Raw genomic sequence first — 20153 nt, 5'->3', positions numbered from 1 at the left:
TCTGACTTGTCTGGGACTGCCAGAGGGACTAGTTTTTGTGTTGCCTGATTCAGAACACTGATGGGACCAGCACCACGATTTGGAAGCCACTGAGAGCAGGTTTGGGCTTCTCAGGTGGAGCTAGTGGTAAAGAACCAACTAGTGGTAAAGAACCTGCCTGCAAATGCAGGAGACATGAAAGACGTGGCTTCGATCTCTGGACTGGAAAGATCCCCTGGAGGAGGCATGGCAACCCACTTAAGTATTCTTGTGCGGAGAATCACATAGACAGCGGAGCCTGGAGGCCAAAGTCCATAGAGTCGCAAAGAGTAGGACACGAACGCATGAAAATAGATTTGAAAGTCACTGAGAATAAAAAACATCATGTTAGGACTGTAGTTCTGCAAGCAGACACCAGGGGGAGCAGGAGATCGGAAAAGGTTTGAGAGGTTTCAGAACTTTCAGCAGCGAGAGTAGTTTTTCAAATGCCCAAAGCCCAGCAAAAAATTACAAGAAACAGAGAAACATGGCCCAATCAATGGGACAAAATAAAACTTTAGGCATAAACCCTAATGAAACACAGATCTATGAGCTGCCTCACACTCATTAGCATGGCTACTATCACAAAACAGAAAATAACATGATGATAAGGACGTGGACGTGGGGTAGCTCATCTCGGCCGCTGCCCTGACCTCGGCCACAGGACTGGAAAAGGTCAGTTTTCATTCCAGTCGCAAAGAAAGGCAATGCCAAAGAATGCTCAAACTACGGCACAGTTGCACTCATCTCACGTGCTAGTAAGTGAAGTAATGCTCAAAATTCTCTAAGCCTGGCTTCAGCAATACCTGAACCGTGAACTTCCAGATGTTCGAGCTAGTTTTAGAAAAGGCAGAGGAACCAGAGGTCAAATTGCCAACATCCGCTGGATCATCGAAAAAGCAAGTTCCAGAAAAACATTTATTTTTGCTTTATTGACTATGCCAAAGCCTTTGACGGTGTGGATCACAATAAACTGTGGAAAATTCTGAAAGAGGTGGGAATACCAGACCACCTGACCTGCTTCTTGAGAAGCCTATACGCAGGTCAGGAAGCAACAGTTAGAGCTGGACATGGAACAACAGACTGGTTCCAAATAGGAAAAGGAGTACGTCAAGGCTGTATATTGTCACTCTGCTTATTTAACTTATATGCAGAGTACATCATGCGAATGCTGGGCTGGAGGAAGCACAAGCTGGAATCAAGATTGCTGGGAGAAATATCAATAACCTCAGATATGCAGATGACACCACCCTTATGGCAGAAAGTGAAGAGGAACTCAAAGGCCTCTTGATGAAAGTGAAAGAGCAGAGTGAAGAGGTTGGCTTAAAGCTCAACATTCAGAAAACAAAGATCATGGCATCTGGTCCCATCACTTCATGGCAAATAGATGGGAAAACAGTGGCTGAATTTATTTTGGGGGCTCCCAATTCACTGCAGATGGTGATTGCAGCCATGAAATTAAAAGACGCTTACTCCTTGGAAGGAAAGTTATGACCAACCTAGACAGCATACTAAAAAGCAGAGACATTACTTTGCCAACCAAGGTCCGTCTAGTCAAGGCTATGGTTTTTCCGGTAGTCATGTATGGATGTGAGAGTTGGACTGTGAAGAAAGCTGATTGCTGAAGAATTGATGCTTTTGAACTGTGGTGCTGGAGAAGACTCTTGAGAGTCCCTTGGACTGCAAGGAGATCCAACCAGTCCATTCTAAAGGAGATCAATCCTGGGTGTTCATTGGAAAGACTGATGCTAAAGCTGAAACTCCAATACTTTGGCCACCTCATGGGACGAGTTGACTCACTGGAGAAGACTCTGATGCTGGGAGGGATTGGGGGCAGGAGGAGAAGGGGACAACAGAGAATGAGATGGCTGGATGGCATCACCGACTCGACAGAGGTGAGTTTGGGTAAATTCCGGGAGTTGGTGATGGACAGGGAGGCCTGGCGTGCTGTGATTCATGGGGTCGCAAAGAGTCGGACACGACTGAGCGACTGAACGGAACTGAAGGCCGTGGAGAAACTGGAACCTTTGTGCACTGTTGAAGGGGCTGTAAATGGTCATCTGCTATGGAGAATTATACAGACCTGCCTTAAAAATTAAAAATAGAACTACCATATGATCCAACAGTCCCACTTCTGGCTGTGTGCCCCAAAGAATTGAAAGCAGAGTCTTGAGAATATATTTGTTCACCCATGTTCATAGGAGCATTATCCATAATGGCCAAAAGGGAGAAACAGCCAAATATTCATCAACATATGAATGGGTTAACAAAATGTGGAATATGCATACAATGGAATATTATTCAACCTTAAAAAGGGAGGAAATTCTGTCATATGTTACAGCATGGATGAACCTTGAGAACATTATGCTAAGTGAAATAAGCCAGCCACATGAAGACAAATACTGTATAATTCCACTTATATGAGGTATCTAAATTAATAGAAACATAAAGTAGAATGTTTGTTAACCAGAGGCTGGGAGGAAGGGGAAAAGAATAGTTGCTGTTTAATGGCTACAAAGTTTCAGAGTAAGATGAAAAAGTTTTGGAGATCTGTTTCACAAAAATGTGAACTCACTGAAAAGTACTGGACTCTACACTTAAAAATAGTTAAGATGGCAAATTTTATGTTGTGTATATATATATTTTTTGGCCACAAAAAATATCCTAAAGGAATAATCAGAAGTGTGCAAAGGTATTTTAGCACAAGAATGTTCATTGATATTTAATTTTTAATATCAAGGAAAAATAAGTAACAACCTTAACGCACGATTTGGAATTGATTAAATAAATTTTGATGCATCCATACTCTGGATAGTACATAATGCTATTTAGCTATTAAAAGTCATGTTAAGAACAAAAAAATGATACATGTTAAAGCAAACGTAATATTAATAACAATGAAGTGTGGTGTTTATAACATACATAGAAGAAAAATGTATGATAAATAGCACAAAGATGAAATGGAAGTTAATTGTTGTAAAGTTCCTATACTATACATGAATTGTTGTAATATGACTTGAAGGTAGACAGTGATAAAGATTTCTACAGTGAAACCCTTAAGCAATGTCTAAACACACACACAAGAAATAAAAGAAGCAATAATAGCTAATAAGTCAATAAAGTAGAATCATTTTAAAACAATTAATTCCGATGGAAGACAGAAAAACAAGAAAGGGAGAACAGTAAACAGATGGGACCAACAGAAAACAAATGACAAGAGAGTAGATTTAAATACAACCAAATTAATAATCACATAGTATATAAATGGTCTAAACAACTCAAATGGTAGAGGTTGTCAGTATAACATATATGATAACTACATAATTAAATATATAATAACTTTTTCTTATTACTGAAATCTCTTTAAAAATAGTTTACTGTTTAAATAAAAATAATAACAATGTGTTGAGCAGCTTATGATATATGAATCAGTAAAATGTATGATAACAATAGCAGAAAGACCCACAGGGGAGAAGTCAAACATAAGGTTCTATGGTAAGGTTCATATACAATATGTAAAGTGGTATGATATAACTCAAAGGTAGATAGATTATGATGTTAAAGATACATACTCTAAACCAGTGGTTCTCAATCAGGGGTGATTTTGACCCCTGGAAGACGTTTTGGAATGTCTGGAGACATTTTTGGTTTCCACAACTGAAGAGGGTACTACTGATGTCTACTGGGTAGAGGCCAGGGATGCTGCCAAACCTTCCAAAATGCACAGGATGGTCCCTGAAACAAAGAATTACCTGGACCAAAAGGTCAACAATTTTGAGACTGAGAAAACCTGCTATAAACTCTAAAGCAATCACTGAAATAGAATCTTTCTTGCAGAAATTGACAGACAGGTAAAAAAATTTACATGGAAATTAAAGGTATGCAGAAAAGCTAAAAAATTTTTTTTTAAAAAGAACAACAAAGTTGGAAGACTCACAATTCCTAAGTTCACAACTTGCTCCAAAGATTTTGGCAAATCTTGTATTTGATAAAGGTCTAGTATTCAAAACATATAAATAACCCTAACAAATGAAGAGCAGAATGACAACCAAACTAAAAATTAGCACAGGATCTAAACAGACATCTCTCCAAAGAAAATATACAAATGGCCAATGAGCAGAAGAAAAAAAAAATGCTCTCTGTCCTTAGTCATCAGGGAAATGCAAAATACAAATCAAAACCATGATAAGGGGACTTCTCTGGTGGTTCAGTGGCTAAGACTTTGAGCTCCCAATGCAGAGGGCCCGGGTTCGATTCCTGGTAAGGGAACTAGATCCCACATTCTGCAACTAAGACCCAGAACAGCCAAATAAATATACATTTTAAAAAAACATGATAATATGCCACTGCACTCCCAGTGGGATGGCTATAATAAGAAAAAAATAATAAAAGTGTTGGCAAGGATATAAAGAAGTTGGAACCCTCATACTTTGCTGGCGGGACTGGAAAATGGTGCAACTGCTTTGGAAAACAGTCTGACAGTTCCTCAAAAAGTTAAACATAAAATTACCATATGACCCAGAAATTTCTCTTCCTCTATATATAGATGGGTAGATGGATGTATAGATAGTTAAGTGATGCGCAGATAGATATCCTCATTCCTATTAAAAGGCACTCTCCATTCCCCTTCCTTCCAGCCCTTGGCAACCACAGATGTATCTTTATGGATTTGCCTGTTCTGGATACATCATATAAATGGAATCAAACATGTGACCTTTTGTGTTTGGCTCTTTTAGCATAATGTTTTGAGATTCATCCATGCTGTGGCATGGATCAGTATTTCATTCCTTTTATGCCTGAATAATATTCCACTGTATGGATATGTTATATTTTATCCATTCATGAGTTGGTGGACATGGGGGTTATTTCCATTATATATTATTCCAACAGTATTATGTAGTTTTCAGTGTGTAAGTCTTATACTTGTTTGGTAACCTTTTCCTAAATATTTTATTCTTTTTTATTCTATTATAAATGGAATTGTTTTGTTAATTTCATTTTTTAATTGTTCACCACTAGTGCAAAGAAAGACAATCAATTTTTTTGTGCTGATATTTTATCTTGCAATCTTAGTGAACTTATTCTCTAGCTGTCATAGTCCTAATAAATTCCTTGGATTTTCTATATACAAGATGATGTCATCAGTCAGAGGATTGGAGGGGAGGGAAAGGATGTTACCCTCATCCTGCGTCTTACTTGTGAACAAATTTGTTCTGATGCAAGTCAAATACTTTTATGATTCAAGTTATTCATAACTATTTTATGAAGACTGTATCATTCTATTCTGAGAAGAAAACGTTTTATGGAAGCCAGACTTTGAGTGCAGATTTAAATTATGGAATTCTCTTTGGTAGAGACAAAGTAGAATAAATCAAGATGGTTTCTTTCTCTCTTTCCACCTTGCTTTTTTTCCAAGCTAAAGCTGTTGACAAAATGCCAGAGTAGAGTGAAAGACTGTCTTTGGAGACCTTAATGTTAAAATTTTGAAAAGATTTTAGTCTAAAAGTACAGGAACAACCATAAGTAGATGCAGGATTTGACAGGACACTGACAAAAGGCAGTGGACAGCTATTCTATCTTCCACTCGTGCACCTTTCTTTAGTAAAATCACTTCAGTTTTCCTCAGGAGGATCACCTCTCCCTGACTTTCATTCCAGGCAAGCTGAGTGGTATTGATATCACCCCAAGCTCCAGGGCTGGGCATGTGACTCAAGCCTGGCCAACTAGAGAAGTTTCTCCTTGCGGCCACAGAGGTTGGTTCAGGAATGGACAGAGAATCCAATTCAAGCCAATGAGAGACTCAGAATTTTTATTTGAACTATCAGGGAAGAGAAGCTACCTTTTCAAAGGGAAAGTGAAAGTGATAAGTTGCTCAGTTGTGCCAGACTCTTTGCGACCCCATGGACTTAGCCTGCCAAGCTCCTCTGTCCATGGGATTCTCCAGGCAAGAATACTGGAGTGGGTAGCCATGCCCTTCTCCAGGGGATCTTCCCTACCCAGGGATCGAACCCGGGTCTCCCAAATTGTGGGCAGATTCTTCACCATTTGAGCCACCAGGGAAGTCTTTTGAAGGAAAATTAGCCTTTGAGGACATAGGCCTGATAGTGCTGGCAGCCATTGTACATATCTTGATTTGTGGAGCCTGAGAATGAAGCCAACGTGATGGAAAGCAGTATAGAGAGATGGAGAAAGAGTGGTTTCTAATGACATAGAGTTCCAAGACTTGGTTATGCCTGAAACCTAAGTAACCAGGATCTGGGCTTTTTAGTTATATGATTCAATAAATTTCTTTTTATCCTTAAGTCTGTTTGAGATTGTTTTTATTCATTTGTTTTGTGACTTACAAGCCAAAGAGTTTTAAATGACATACCAAAGGATACCAGATTAGGAAAGTATGAAGGAGGAAATTGGAAAAGGGAATGAAGATTAAAGAACAGAGAAAAGAGTTTCTATCATGGGAAAGCCTACTGCCTCTGACCCCAAAGCTGTGGAGCAGAGTATGCATGAAGACAAAATGCCCCAGTCCCTGGAGTCGGTTCAGTAGATGGTTCCAGCACTCTACCAGGCTCCCAGGAGTCTGTGCTGTGAATCTCAAAATCTTGGTGGCTGTGCTGGATGTTTTGTCTGATGCTCCAAAAGTAGTCCTCCCCTTCCCTTTCCACCCTGCTTTCTTCCTTGGAAGACTGACCTGTATGGACCACACCAGAGGGCTTACTTGCCCTCTGACTTTTGGTTGGGTTTGGGCAATGGGAATTACCAGCAGGAGATCAGGAGGGAGGAAGATTAAGTCAAGGTATTTATTCTCCTGTTTCTCTCCCTACTGGGTCACCTTGAGATAGCTTAGTTCTCCAGCAAGGTCACCACTTCTCTCGAGGTGGTCAGCTGTACCCTACTCAGTCCTTCTGGGTTTTGAGAACCACTTCCTAACTCCATCCCTTAGGGCCTAGGGAAGGTTAAAAGTTTAGCTTGGACTAGCCTGGGTTATTGTGCTATTCTTTGTGGTTTCTGACATTGACACATTCATAATTAATCTCTGTAAATAAATCCTCTACCAATTATTCTATTCTGTCAACATGCTGTCTATTTCTTCTTGGAATCCTAACTGATGCTATGGCTAAAAGGGGCCTGTGGAGTAGAACTTGAATACAGGGCTGTCAGACTGAGAGTCTACCACATCCTTCTTAAACCTTTTGAATCCCTCTATCAGCTTTTCTTCCTTCCTAGCCTACAACTAAAGAACTGTGTGAAGTAGGCAGGGCTGTTCTGCATTTCAACTCCATTTTCCTCGCCCTCTGCCTCCATCTATCCTAGCTCCCCTCACACCCCTCAGTACATACACAGACACCCAAAATTATTTTCTGCCTGGATAAAAATCACACTGTAAATCACATTTCTGCATGATTTGGTTAAATTTCTTTATCATGTTTGAAATTAGTAAGGAAAAAGGATTCTAACACAGAACCTAGATGGGGGAAATACATTGGGATCACAGACCTCCCCCGAGTCAAACCATATGTGCCTAGTAGACCTTAGCCCAGGGCAGCTTAAAAAGAAAGAAGGGGTTCCTACTGCAGCCTAGCCTCTGAGTCAAACAAGGGAATGGAAATGTTTCTGTCTTTAGCTGCAATTACCACTAGAGATTTGCTCTGGGAGACAGTCTGTGGTCAGATGTGCCCTGAAGTCACTTAACTTGCAGTTTCTCTTTGAATTTCTGTTCCTTTTCCCTGCTTCAAAGTTTCTCATCGCGTTCTTCTCCTATGCAAACAAACAGAATAATTTATACCAGAAACTCAACCTTGATGAAGAAAGGCAGTTTACTCTGACAAAATAGTCTTCCGAGAAACTGGAGCATGAATGTTGCAAAAGGAAAAATGCTTAGAAATGGAACAACTTTTAGTTTTGTCCTCCTGTGGCCGAATCCAAAGAGTCGGGAAAAAAAGGTGGGAGGGAGAAGAAAAAAAGTCTTAAACTAATAGGCTGTCAGTTGTCAAGTTTCCGACCCACATGTCTGCCCAATATTCCTGTGGGGAAATCAGTGGTACAGTTTAGAAAGAGGAAATCATGCACTCCTTTTTTATTTTAATTTATTGCTGTCAACATCTCCCCAAGACAATATTAATGTTTTCTACATGAAGATTCCCAGCAAACAGATGCCTAAGAAAGGTAACGTTAGAATAATAATTTCAAGGGCTAAGAAGTAAAAAATCCTAAGTCTAGCATGAACAAAAATCATGAAGGCATTTGGAAGTAGTATTTCTCATTGACAATCAAGTAAAACCAAGTGCAGTGCAACAGATGGTATACGAATCAAATCCTGGTACAGCACCATTTAGGGGACTATTTAAATTAATCCACTGGAAGTTTCTTCAATTGTTAGAATCCAGTTTTAATGAATATATTATAATGTCCAGTTCTGTATAATAAAGCTATTTTTAAATGTCCTGGCTGACATCCCCAAGTATCCTCCTTCTATTCAGTATTGCTTTGAAACTGTGGAAATGATGAATTCCATTGAATGAGAAATACTGTATGACAAAAGATTCATAATTCCTTGTCTGTTTAATAGTCAACGTATTTAACAGGATAATGTATTATGTATAATATATAGCACCAGTTGAATTCCTGTGAAATGTTAACTATTCTAACTCGAATTTGACATATGTTTTAAAATGTTTGGGATATCTATGATTCATTGATTTTTTAAAAGATGGTACTTCCTGGTAAGCAGCAGCTCAGAGTAGAAAGAGCACTGGACCTGGAGTCAGATGCAATGCGGGTTGTTTTCACTAAACGCTAAGTTCCTTTCCAGATCTACTGTTGTATTATCTGTTACTACTAAATCTCGAGACGTTGATCATTTGAGGTGATTGTTAGGAGGTTTTCAAGTTGTTATCTTCAATTGGTTTCTTTTTAAAGGTTAGTTTTGAAAGTCGAATTTGGTAAGGAAAGGAGTTGAGGGGAGACAGTTTCATTGCTTTTGTATTTTCCGCAGATCTGCTGCCGCATGTCTTTGAATCACTTGTTAATAGCAGTCAGCCCTCTTTACTGTCACTGAGAGTTGGAAAGGTGTGTGGGAAGGAGATTCCAAAGAGCAGCAGCAGTCCTTTCTGCCATAAGCCAAGAGAGAAGCACTACCTGAGAGACCAGACTGCTGTGATATGTTTACCTAAGTGGCTCAAATCCCCATCATTAAATACTGTGGACTTTCTTAAGAGAGTTCACTTAAGCAAATGTTGCTTTTGTTCTCAGATTTCCTTCTTCCCCAACCCACTTATATTTACAGCTCCACATCAGTGTCTGACAAGTAGACATCCCAAGCCTGAAATGTCCAGAATTGATCTCAACAGCTTCCTCTCCAATCCTGCTTCACTCATGTATTCGCAGTCTTAATCGACAGTATCACCATCCCAGTGGTTCTTGCCAGGCTCAGAACGTTAGTGTCATTCTTGATTCCTTCTCCCTCACTGCCCATTCCCCAGTCGTCCCTCTGCAATGCACCCTTCACAATGTGGCTGCCAAAGTGCTCTTTCTGAAAAGTAAGTATGATCACAAAGCTTCCCTACATAAAATGCTTTTGTTTGTTGTTGTTTAGTCGCCACGCCATGTCCGACTCTTTGTGACCCCATGGACTGTAGCCCGCCAGGCTCCTATGTCCATGGAATTTTTCAGGCAGGAATACTGGAGTGAGTTGCCATTTCCTTCTCCAGGGGATCTTCCCATCCAGGGATTGAACCCGTGTCTCCTACGTGTATTCTGCTTAGCAGGTGGATTCTTTACCACTGAGCCACCTGGGAAGCCCATAAAATGCTTTAATGACTCCTTTTCTCCTACTGGATAAAACTCGAAGGTCTCTTTCAGTACCTGTATGCCTTTCTAGCCCAGTCCACTGCCCCTCCCTGCCATTGCTCTGAGCCCTTTACATTCGAGTTACATGAGCTGCTCACAGTTACCCAAACACACCATGGTCTTTCATGATTGTGACTTTGCATGTGAAATGTCTTCTACTTTCTCAGCTTGAGTTATTTTTCCTCATGTTCCCATAGCATTCCCGCATACTAATATTAAAACTCTTGTCACACTATATTGTAGTTACTTCTTTACTTGTTTGTCTTCACTACCAAACTGTCAGTTCCCTGTTTTGGGAGAAGGTAAACATTGTAGAGGAGATTCCAACTCTGGATATTTCCAGGTGGCCTTTAAGCTTGCTTTGGACCCTGAGACACTATACTCTTCTCTGACACTCTCTTTTTCTCCTGGTCCCAGCCCTCCCCCTAGTAGAGACAAGCAGCGGAATGGTCATAAGGCCAAAGATAAGACAAAGCAGCCTGGCTAATCCACAACCTGGATAAACATCTGCCTCGTACCATTTTTTTAAGAAAATGAAAACCTGGCTAACGGGACTTGAATATAGGGTGGCCTGGCATGAGATTTCTGTCTTACCATGTATCAGTTGGGAGACCCTGACTTCAATCCCCAAAGGTGTAGCGGAGGGTGTGAGGGTGGTCAACACAGCCATCCTTGAGGTCTCAAAGAACATCACACTGCTGCCAAACAAACAGCCCAAGAAAAATTAGGTGGTGGAGATCATCCTTGTCTTTTCCTTTGCCTGACGCTGAGACAACCTTTCTGCGGGAACATTTGCCTTTGGATGACTACACCATTAAGCAAGGAATCTAGTAACAGTCACATCCACGTGGTAGGTGTTCTCCCCAGTTGCACTGGGCCTCACCTCCCCAGAGAAGTCATAGGGAAGGTCTATGTTCTGGTCTAACCCAGAACAACATCCAGTTATCAGTGACTTCTGTGCCAGTTGGAGATAACCTAGTTGGTGAAGCAGTATTTAGTTGCCCATGAGAGCCTATTTCATAAGCACCCTTGGATACAGAGTTCCCTGGGCATGGTGGCCCTAGGTGCATTCTGGATTGGTCTGCTTGGTGATTCTCAGGGCAGGACCTTGCCAGGCAGGTTAACAAAAAGGGTTAGTTATCAGCCTGGTTGGGAGGAATCTCACCTCTAAAAACAACACATTTTTAGAAAACATGATGAATTTATAATCGTTACAGAAATTCTCCTTCATGGCTACTGTGAATTTTATCAGATACTATGTTTACACTACAGTGAGACTTCTAGCAGCAAGTATGGGTTTTAGTTTTAAGTGGGGGAAAAGGAAACAAATATCATCTATTTGTCATCAGGAGAGACTACCTTTAAAAATCAAATAGTTCCCACAATGCCATTTTGTACATATGTCAAAGGCAAGGAAAAATGGTCTACTGTCTCAGGTGTCCATCTGGCTGTGTCCCGATTGAAGAAAAGAATTCAGGTGCTGCCAGGGTAACATGAAATAAAACAGAAACAGAACTGGTGGGAGTGGCCCCCCGAAGTTCTTAGGTTTCTATGTTTAGAGTAAAGATTACCCTACCCACAAAACGATCATTGATGACGTCATTTATGATGCCTTTGCCCTTCAGTTGGCACTGCACAGGCACCGCCTGGTTCTTCACTACATCTGTAAAGTGCATTGCCACCAGCGGGGAGGTGTAGTTAACCTGTAGGTGGAAGAACAATGAATTCTAAGTGGGAGGAGGGGAGGGGGCGTGGGGAAGGACAGTAGGATGGATGTGATTGGCTGGTCAGTGCAGGATGGAATAACCTCCACAGAGGGAACTGTGGAAATCCCATGATGCCAAGTCACAGGCAGCTGAAGCAGCTGAGATGCCCTCTCTGCCCTGGGACTTGGGGGAAATGACACGTTTCTCTCATAAGTCAGTGTCAGTTGTCTGACTGTCCTCTGGGGAGAAGCAGTTCTCACTCAGCATGATATGGTTTTCTGGGTATCAGACCATGAATCAAATCAGAACTAGTATTTATTAAGTCTCCATGCTGGCGTTGAAGCCTTCACTGCCCCAAGACTCCAAGCAGGAGAGAAAGGAACCCGATTATTTGGGCATCATTGAGTGCAATGGTAATGGTCTGCTCCTGGCTCTGCCACTAATTAGCTGTGTGACCTTGGGCAAGTCACTTCCTCTCTCTGAACCCTCATTTTTCTATCTGTAAACTGAAGGAGTGAGGCCACACCATGTTTGAGATTCCTTCAGATTTGGCAAGGAGTGGATGGGATAGGAATTGGTGGAGTGAACTCCTGGTCTGGGCCAGCAGCTGTTCACCCCGTTGCTATTACTACCTGCTGCTCCCTAATTCTCACCGATCCCAGTCAGCCCTGTCTCTGAGCCCTTTCTGACAGTGAAGGCTAAAGGGGAGTACAGACTTACATGAGTCAGTTTGCCATAGTAAGGGTAGTAGCGGAGGTCAAAAGAAGCCGACTCTGGATAGTAACTGATGGATCGGATGTCGTTTTCATCACCTCTCTGTAAGTAGAAGCAAGTATGTATCAGGTGCTGGGTCCCTGAGTTGGAGCCTGAGCTAAAGGGGCCTGAGGCCCAGGTGGAAACACTGTGTGTCCATCTCAGGAAGATCAGGAAAGCAGAGTGAGGCATAGCTCAGGCCAGACTTACTGCCAGAGGAGTGTTTCCAGGGAGAGACTGGGCTTTGGCTTTGCAGTTCAAAGAATTCTGAGTAGAAGGCCCGACCATGGGAAGCTGAAGGTTCTCAGTGTAGCTCTGTGCTGGCTCCTAGGAGATTCAGGCGGAAGGGCTCCGAGGGGCTCCAAAGGGCTTGCAGTACCTGGTGTTGCTCTGGCAAGAGGGCCTACCATGCCAGCCCCTCTACAAAGAATCATACTGGACCTGGCACCCAGCCTTGGACTCTGGAGCCGAGGCAGATGTAAACTGTAAATCCCACTCTGTAACACCGTGCATGTGGCGTGCTCAGTTCTGCTGGAGGCCAGACCAGGTGCACAGGAACACAGCCCGGACACGGCTCACCCAAACGCGCATCTCCGACCACACTCTCTGAGGGGCTTCATTACAGGGGGTGGGGTCAGGAGGATAAGCAAAGGGGGAATGATTAAATACACAAGTCCACCCTCATTTAACTCCTATGTAGAGTACATCATGTGAAATGCCGGGCTGGATGAAGCACAAGCTGGAATCAAGATTGCCGGGAGAAATATCAATAACCTCAGATATGCAGATGACACCACCCTTATGGCAGCAAGGGAAGAGGAACTAAAGAGCCTCTTGATGAAAGTGAAAGAGGAGAGTGAAAAAGTTGGCTTAAAACTCAACATTCAGAAAACTAAGATCATGATATCCAGTCTCATCACTTCATGGCAAATAGATGGGGAAACAATGGAAATAATGAGAGACTTTATTTTCTTGGGCTCCAAAATCACTGCAGATGCTGATTGCAGCCATGAAATTAAAAGACGCTTGCTCCTTGGAAGAAAAGCTATGACCAACCTAGACAGCATATTAAAAAGCAGAGACATTACTTTGCCAGCAAAGGTCCGTCTAGTCAAAGCTATGGTTTTTCTAGTAGTCAGGTACGGTTGTTGAGAGTTGGACCATAAAGAAAGCTGAGCACCGAAGAACTGATGCTTTTGAATTGTGGTGTTAGAGGAGACTCTTGAGAGTCCCTTGGACTGCAAGGAGATCAAACCAGTCCATCTTAAAGGAAATCAGCCCTGAATATTCATTGGAAGGAATGATGCTGAAGCTGAAACTCCAATACTTTGTCCACGTGATGTGAAGAACTGACTCACTGGAAATGACCGTGATGCTGGGAAAGATTGAAGGCAGGAGGAGAAGGGGACAACAGAAGATGAGATGGTTGGATGGCATCACCAACTTGATGGACATGAGTTTGAGTCCATGAGCTCTGGGAGTTGGTGATGGACAGGGAAGCCTGGCATGCCTCACATGGGGTCACAAAGAGTCAGACACGACTGAGCAACTGAACTGAACTGACCCTCATCATAGTATGTCAGGCAGAGCTTTCTGCCCACGTGTTAGGTTTGCCCTAGATAGCCGAGGTCTTGAGGTTAGCAAGAGACAAATAGTGAATCACTACTAGCAAATCACTCACTCGGGTCGTGTGATTACTTCTATCAATATACTATAATGGCTTAGTATAAACTGAACTCTCCTTAATTTATTCTAGTAATTACCTCATCCTGCTTGACTTCCATATGTGGGTGTGGATTTGACCAGTATTGATTATTATAGAATGTATAATGACTCAATTTTTTTTTTTTAAAGACAGTTCTCAGCAAGGTTCGATGTAAGTTGAAAACTGAATGACTTCCACTAGGGAACTCTCAGTTCATTTCAGTCGCTCAGTCATGTCTGACTCTTTGTGACCCCATGGACTGCAGCGCACCAGGCTTCCCTGACCATCACCAACTCCTGGAGCTTGCTCAAACTCACGGCCATCGAGTTGGTGATGCCATCCAACCATCTCCTCCTCTGTCATCCCCTTCTCCTCCCACCTTCAATCTTTCCCAGCATCAGGGTCTTTTCCAGTGAGTCAGTTCTTCCCATCAGGTGGCCAAAGTATTAGAGTTTCAGCTTCAGCATCAGTCCTTCCAATGAATATTCAGGACTGATTTCCTTTAGGATGGACTGGTTTGATCTCCTTAGGGAACTCTAAGCAGGAATCAATCCAATTACTATGCTAGTTTAAGACTGAGTTCGTCTTCATGGTTTATTTGTATATTCTAAAAAGTGATGAAATTTGTTTTTGGTGAATGGTGTGTGGAATCCATTCCACCGTTTGTAGTCACACCTCTCGTATGTGGATATTTATGCATGTTCACATATATGTGAACAGAATGAATGTCCTTCCTACCTTGGTCACTGGGCAAGCATGGCCTGACCTTTCAAAGCTCATCTTCAGTGTCATCACCTCCCATGTGGAACTAACCTTTCCTTCTTTTATGTCCCCACTGCATCTGTATTATTTGACTGCCTTGATTTCAGAGATGGATTCATATTTAACTTGGCACTCCCAACACCAAGCAGAGTACCTGGTACTTAATAAGTGATTCATAAATTCTTGTTGAATGTGAACTACTGCTGAATAAATGCCACCTTTTGCTGCTTTCTGATCTGCCACCATCAAGACTGGAGTTTTGAGCGGCATTTCTGGTACTGAGAATGGGATTCCCTGGCTTCACTTATTTGTAAGACATCTGCCCAGGACTGGGGGTACAGTGGCTGTTAGCAAACAAGGCAGCTACTACCAGTTTAAGAAGCAAACCCAAGATCTAGGGCTTTTTCCTACAAGGGAGCTAATTGGCACAGATGAGATAGGAGTTAATGGTCCCTTGAAGGACAGTTAATTAGCATATTAATGGAGTTCTGTTTATACTTCCTTTGTACTCATTTGTTATTGCAACACCCAGTGCCACTGGTCATTGCTGCAAAAAGTGAAATTCAGTTTTAAAAGTAGGGACTAATGACTCTAATGAAAGCGGCTTGTTTAGTTCAAAGAAACAAGTAATTAGAGCTAAAAGCAAAAGTGTAAACAGAATCCCAATTAATGACTTGGCACATTGTTGTTCCCTGCTGTGGCCCTTAGCTGAGGTTCAGTCCTTGGCTTTCACAGGTATAAATCAGCACACACATACACACTACACACACGAATACACATGAATGGAATGCTTTCTGGAAACAGGGAGGACTGAAGGTATAAATGGAGGCGTAGTTATGAAAAGATTAACCCTTTCCCTGACTCTTAGCCAACTGTCCATGGTAAAGCCCTTGGAAGAGATGACCCACCTTTTAGCACGAAACAGATGTGCTAACAGTACTTATTCAAAAGGGCACTTTACCTGAACTTTGCAGGAAACCTTCACAGGGTCTCCACGCTCAGGACGAAAGCCAACAATCTAGCAAAAGAAGAAAAAAAAAAAAAACAGATTTGACAGTGAAAAAGTGGAGCTTAATCCCCCTAGAGTCATCACTTCTTTAGGAACAGATTTGATCTATTTGTCCTCTTAGAAATGTTACAGAAAGCAGAAGATGCAAAATATCTTCAGAGCTACACAGCTCAGCTTACTCCTTGTTTTATTTGTGGCTGATATTCATACAGTGGTAACTGCAGCAAGATTATCCTGACGGTGTAAAGAATGTACTGCTGTCAAGAGGACAGCATGCCTGATAAGGCTCTGCCACCCCAAGGCATGGCGGGAGAGGAGGAAAATGCATTTCTTGTGATATAAGAATTGTCCCCCATACCACCTTCATGTCAGTCCCCTGTGCCAAACAGCTCAAGATCTCATTCCTGATACAGGCATCCAAGGGCAGGTTCAGGGGTGCTGGAGAAGAATCCAGATAGAAAGTGTTCAGGGAGAAAAGCAATTATTACTTGGTAGGTTTATCCAGTTGTTTGTATTACTGATGCTCTTGGTAAAAATGGCCAAGCTTAACAGTGTATAAAGACAGAACCCAAGAGACATGGAGTGGCCAGAGCCCTCCTACCCAACTCATCCACTTTTCATCGCCAGAGTATCATGGGCCAATATACCCGGTTCATCTTTAGAAGGATGCAAGGCTGTCCAGTAGAGTAGCCAAAAGTTGGGTCTTCCAGGCCAGAGCAGTTCTTCAGGAAGGAGCGCTTAAATTGGCAGGCCTTCTTGTCTTCCTCCTCATCACCGTCTTGGATGAAGTACTGGCCCGGGGGACAGTCTACATTCATTTCCTCTTGAAGACTGTCATTGTAACCTAAAGCATGTGGGGGTGGCAAAGGCTCATGTTAGGTGCTGCAGAGAGGGCCAGGCTTTCAGTAGTTCTCCTCCCTGGTTTCCTTTCCCCAGCTTACTCGTGCTCCTCTGAAAGCTCACTCAGTCTGTCTTAGACCCTGTGGCCTGGCATCAGGGGCCCCAGGCCCTTCATCAGCAACATCTCTCCAAGAAGCCTTCTGGGCTAGTCCCCCTAGCCACTTGGATTGCCTGTCCCCTTGCTTCTCATTCTCTTGGAACTTCTTCCATATCCGTCTCTGGATTGTATTATGTTTGTCGCTTTATAACTCTTCTCTAGTTTCCATTATTTCTTTTCTGACATGGTAAACTGTAAACATGGAGGGCTGCCTCTTCTATTAATACTTCTGGGAGAGGAAGAGGTGCATAGTAGGCGGATTTTGGAAGAAGGATTGAGTCATATCGAGGCATGGGACATGCATAGAGGCAAAGTGCGGGGGTTATATCTCTTTAAGTTCAGTCTAGGAAACCTCTCTTTGAGGTCGATCAGAGGCACCCAATGCGAGAAGGTGAAAACTGTGTGTTGTGGAACAGGAGGAAGCGGGAGGAAGAAGAGGAAGAAATAAACCAGCTCCTCATTCTTTATAGAGGGAAGTTAGCACTGAAAAATAGAAACAGGTTGAAAGACAGGAAACAATGACAAATGTAGGGTCTCCACTGGGAGGGTGAGGGGGTGAGGTCTTGTCTGCTGAGACCCGAGGAACTCAGAGTTAGTGTCCCTTTCTTGCATGGAATTTAGCATGTGTCCAAGGTACACATGGCTTCCCTGATAGCTCAGTTGGTAAAGAATCCGCCTGGAATTTAGCATGTGTCCAAGGTACACATGGCTTCCCTGATAGCTCAGTTGGTAAAGAATCCGCCTGCAATGCGGGAGACCTGGGTTCGATCCCTGGGTTGGGAAGATCCCGTGGAGAAGGGAAAGGCTATCCACTCCAGTATTCTGGCCTGGAGAATTCCACAGACTGGGGTCCCTGAGGTCGCAAAGAGTGTGACATGACTGAGCGACTTTCACTTTCAAGGTACAGGTATCAGGGAGAGTCCTGAAAAGGTCTGTCTGTGAGCTGCTTTGGCTACTAGATGCCATAGAACTGGGCTTTAGAAATGACTACATTATTCCCAGTTTGGTTCTCAATGATGAAATCCAGTTAGTCCTATTAGATCCAGCCTCCATGCATTTATGTTCCAAGTAGCTCAGTTTTTCAGAGGAGATTGTGCCACCAGAGGTAAAACTCCAAAAGTACTGCTGGACCCTTATCTAGACAGACTGTGACTTGGGCTTGATATTAGAAGCAACTGGGAATTTAAAATCTATTCCAGTTATGGCTAAGCTTTTATTTTTCCTTTGACAAATCTACATTCAATTCAAGGTTTTGTTTTAATCTCTCTCTCTTTTTTAATCTTTTTTTGAAGAACAAGAACTATGTTCAAATAACTTTCTAAATAAAAACTCTAATCACGTGTTCTTTGTTTCTCTTGAGGGTGTTCCTTTAAAAATAATGTGACATGGGCATGACCCTTATTGCAAAATCTCTGTCCTCACAGGAATGAAATTGATACTCTGGGATGTCTATTTCAGAGATGTGTTCCTTTTAAACAGGGCATATTATCTACACTGAGGAACTAAAAAACCCAATGCTTTTCCTAATATTCCCCACCTCTGTCATCAGGTCAGAATGGATATTTCTGCATCTTCTGTCTTCTCAGAGGAATTACCTCAGCAGAGATTCTGACAGTACATTTGCAGTAGCTCACAAGCATTTTGAAAGAAGAGAAGATATTGTGCTGGCTATGATGCCCAAAACATTTTGGGGAGCCAAAAATGGGACTCCGTGGATTCAAAAAGAACCATGCCCCTCTCATTTTACAGGTTAGGATTCTGAATCTCAGACTTAATCCAATGACACTGATACAAAGCTGAGTTTCTAATTCCTGGTCATATGGCAGCAGCAAAGAATCGTGAAAAAGCAGCACTTCTCAAGCTTTAAAGGGTGTAAAGACCACCTGCAGATCCTCATTCAGCAGGTCTGGGTGGGGCCTGAGATTCTCCCTTTCCAGCAAACTCCCAAGTGATACTGATGTTGCTGGTCCCTGGATCACACTTTGAATAGCAAGGGTGTCAAGAACAGAAACAAGGGTTTAAATTGGAACACTGGTTCGGTTACTGGAAGACTGTGATCAGGTTTCTTCCCCTTTCTGAGCCTCAATTCCCCCATTTGTAAAATGGGGACAATAGACTTTGCAATGCAGGGTTAAAGTTCAGTGACAACATATATGCATTTAAACAATGCTTCCTATCACATAAGAGAATCCTCTTAGTTCAGTGCATGTTCTGAAGGCCACCCCCATGACTCGGCTTCAGCCAGGCCAGGACAACCAAACCAGTCTAACTGGCTTTTCCCCCACAAATAATAGGTGCAGTTAACCCATGGATTTACTTTGATAGCTGGAAAAATACAGAGACTGTGGGCTCTATGTTTAACCTTACCCAAGCTGCTACCTCAGTTTTCACCCTGTGTAAGGGCTTCTCAGAAAGCCATTCATTTGCCCCTGAAAACGTTATCTGATGATACTATAGAGATAGGCATCTTGAAAACGCTGGCTATCAAAATGTTGGAGTGACTGCCACCCAGAGGTTTGTCCTCCAACTCCCTTTTGGACTGCTATTGAAATAAAGGCTCTTTAAGATGGATCATCTCCAAGAAATGAATTCTCTCACCTTGAGAAAACACAAGAGCTAAGAGTCTTCCAGTTCTGGAGAACACTCTCCTTTTCTCATCATTACCACCCCCCCCGGAATTATCTTTTATAATTGATCATTATTGAGCCATCTGGATATGTCTAGGACATAACTAGGTGCTCTAGGGTATTCCAGAAGAGAAAGCAAGTTCTCTGTCCTAATGAATTTATCACTTTACTGGCTTATATGCTTTCTTATTAACATATAACTTTCCATCTTGGCTTATATGCTTTAAGGCAACATACAATCACAAACCACAGTAGTTTTGAATGTATCTACAGGTGCTGAGGGGGATGCAAGGTAAGGAAAAACCAGAATGGGCAGTGTTAGTTAAGACTGGGATTTCAGAGCCAAGTGATTTTTAAGTTCCCACCCATCACCTTTCCAAAGATATTCTTACCATTCAGAGGCACTTACCCTGGAGAAAGCCATTTAGACTAATCACATAATGCTGCCAAGTGTCAGGTTCAGAAACGTTGAAGTTGAAGTTAAGGCTATGGGCGAAGGGTCTGATCATAACTCCTGGCAATGAAAACAAGTCTTGGATATATTAACCCGTTCTTGGGATAATTTTTTGAATCAATTCCCATGAAACCATTCCCCCCAACCCCCTCCCAGGCAATCAAAATGAAAAGAACCATAATCAGCCAAGTACCATTTTACTTTTACTCCTAATAATTGAATCCCTAAGTCATTTCCAGGAACAGCCAAAGTTAATTGAGGCCAAACATGCCGTGC

General features: G+C 42.3%; 1 protein-coding gene across 7 annotated transcripts in view; it reads right to left on the bottom strand.

Moving 5' to 3' along the window:
• The window catches only part of ATP1B4 (ATPase Na+/K+ transporting family member beta 4), a 40441-nt gene that overhangs the window by 11450 nt on the left and 8838 nt on the right, over window positions 1-20153 (bottom strand). For 5 of the 7 annotated variants that reach the window (XM_088834102.1, XM_088834105.1, XM_088834103.1 and 2 more), the window contains 5 exons: window positions 19833-19937; window positions 16447-16643; window positions 15752-15808; window positions 12291-12386; window positions 4953-11567 (listed from right to left, as the gene is read on the bottom strand). In XM_088834102.1, coding sequence (XP_088690228.1) covers window positions 11406-11567; window positions 12291-12386; window positions 15752-15808; window positions 16447-16643; window positions 19833-19937 — 617 coding nt within the window. In that variant the 3' untranslated portion in view covers window positions 4953-11405. Of the gene's footprint in view, window positions 1-4952; window positions 11568-12290; window positions 12387-15751; window positions 15809-16446; window positions 16644-19832; window positions 19938-20153 lie in introns of those variants that run through there. The other 2 variants (XM_055393360.2, XM_055393365.2) reach the window with 2 other exon arrangements.

This window comes from Moschus berezovskii, chromosome X, assembly GCF_049115385.1.
Source record: "Moschus berezovskii isolate FMDL1 chromosome X, NW_MosBer_1.0, whole genome shotgun sequence".
NCBI lineage: Eukaryota > Metazoa > Chordata > Mammalia > Artiodactyla > Moschidae > Moschus > Moschus berezovskii.
This window is presented reverse-complemented; position numbering and strand designations above follow the sequence as displayed.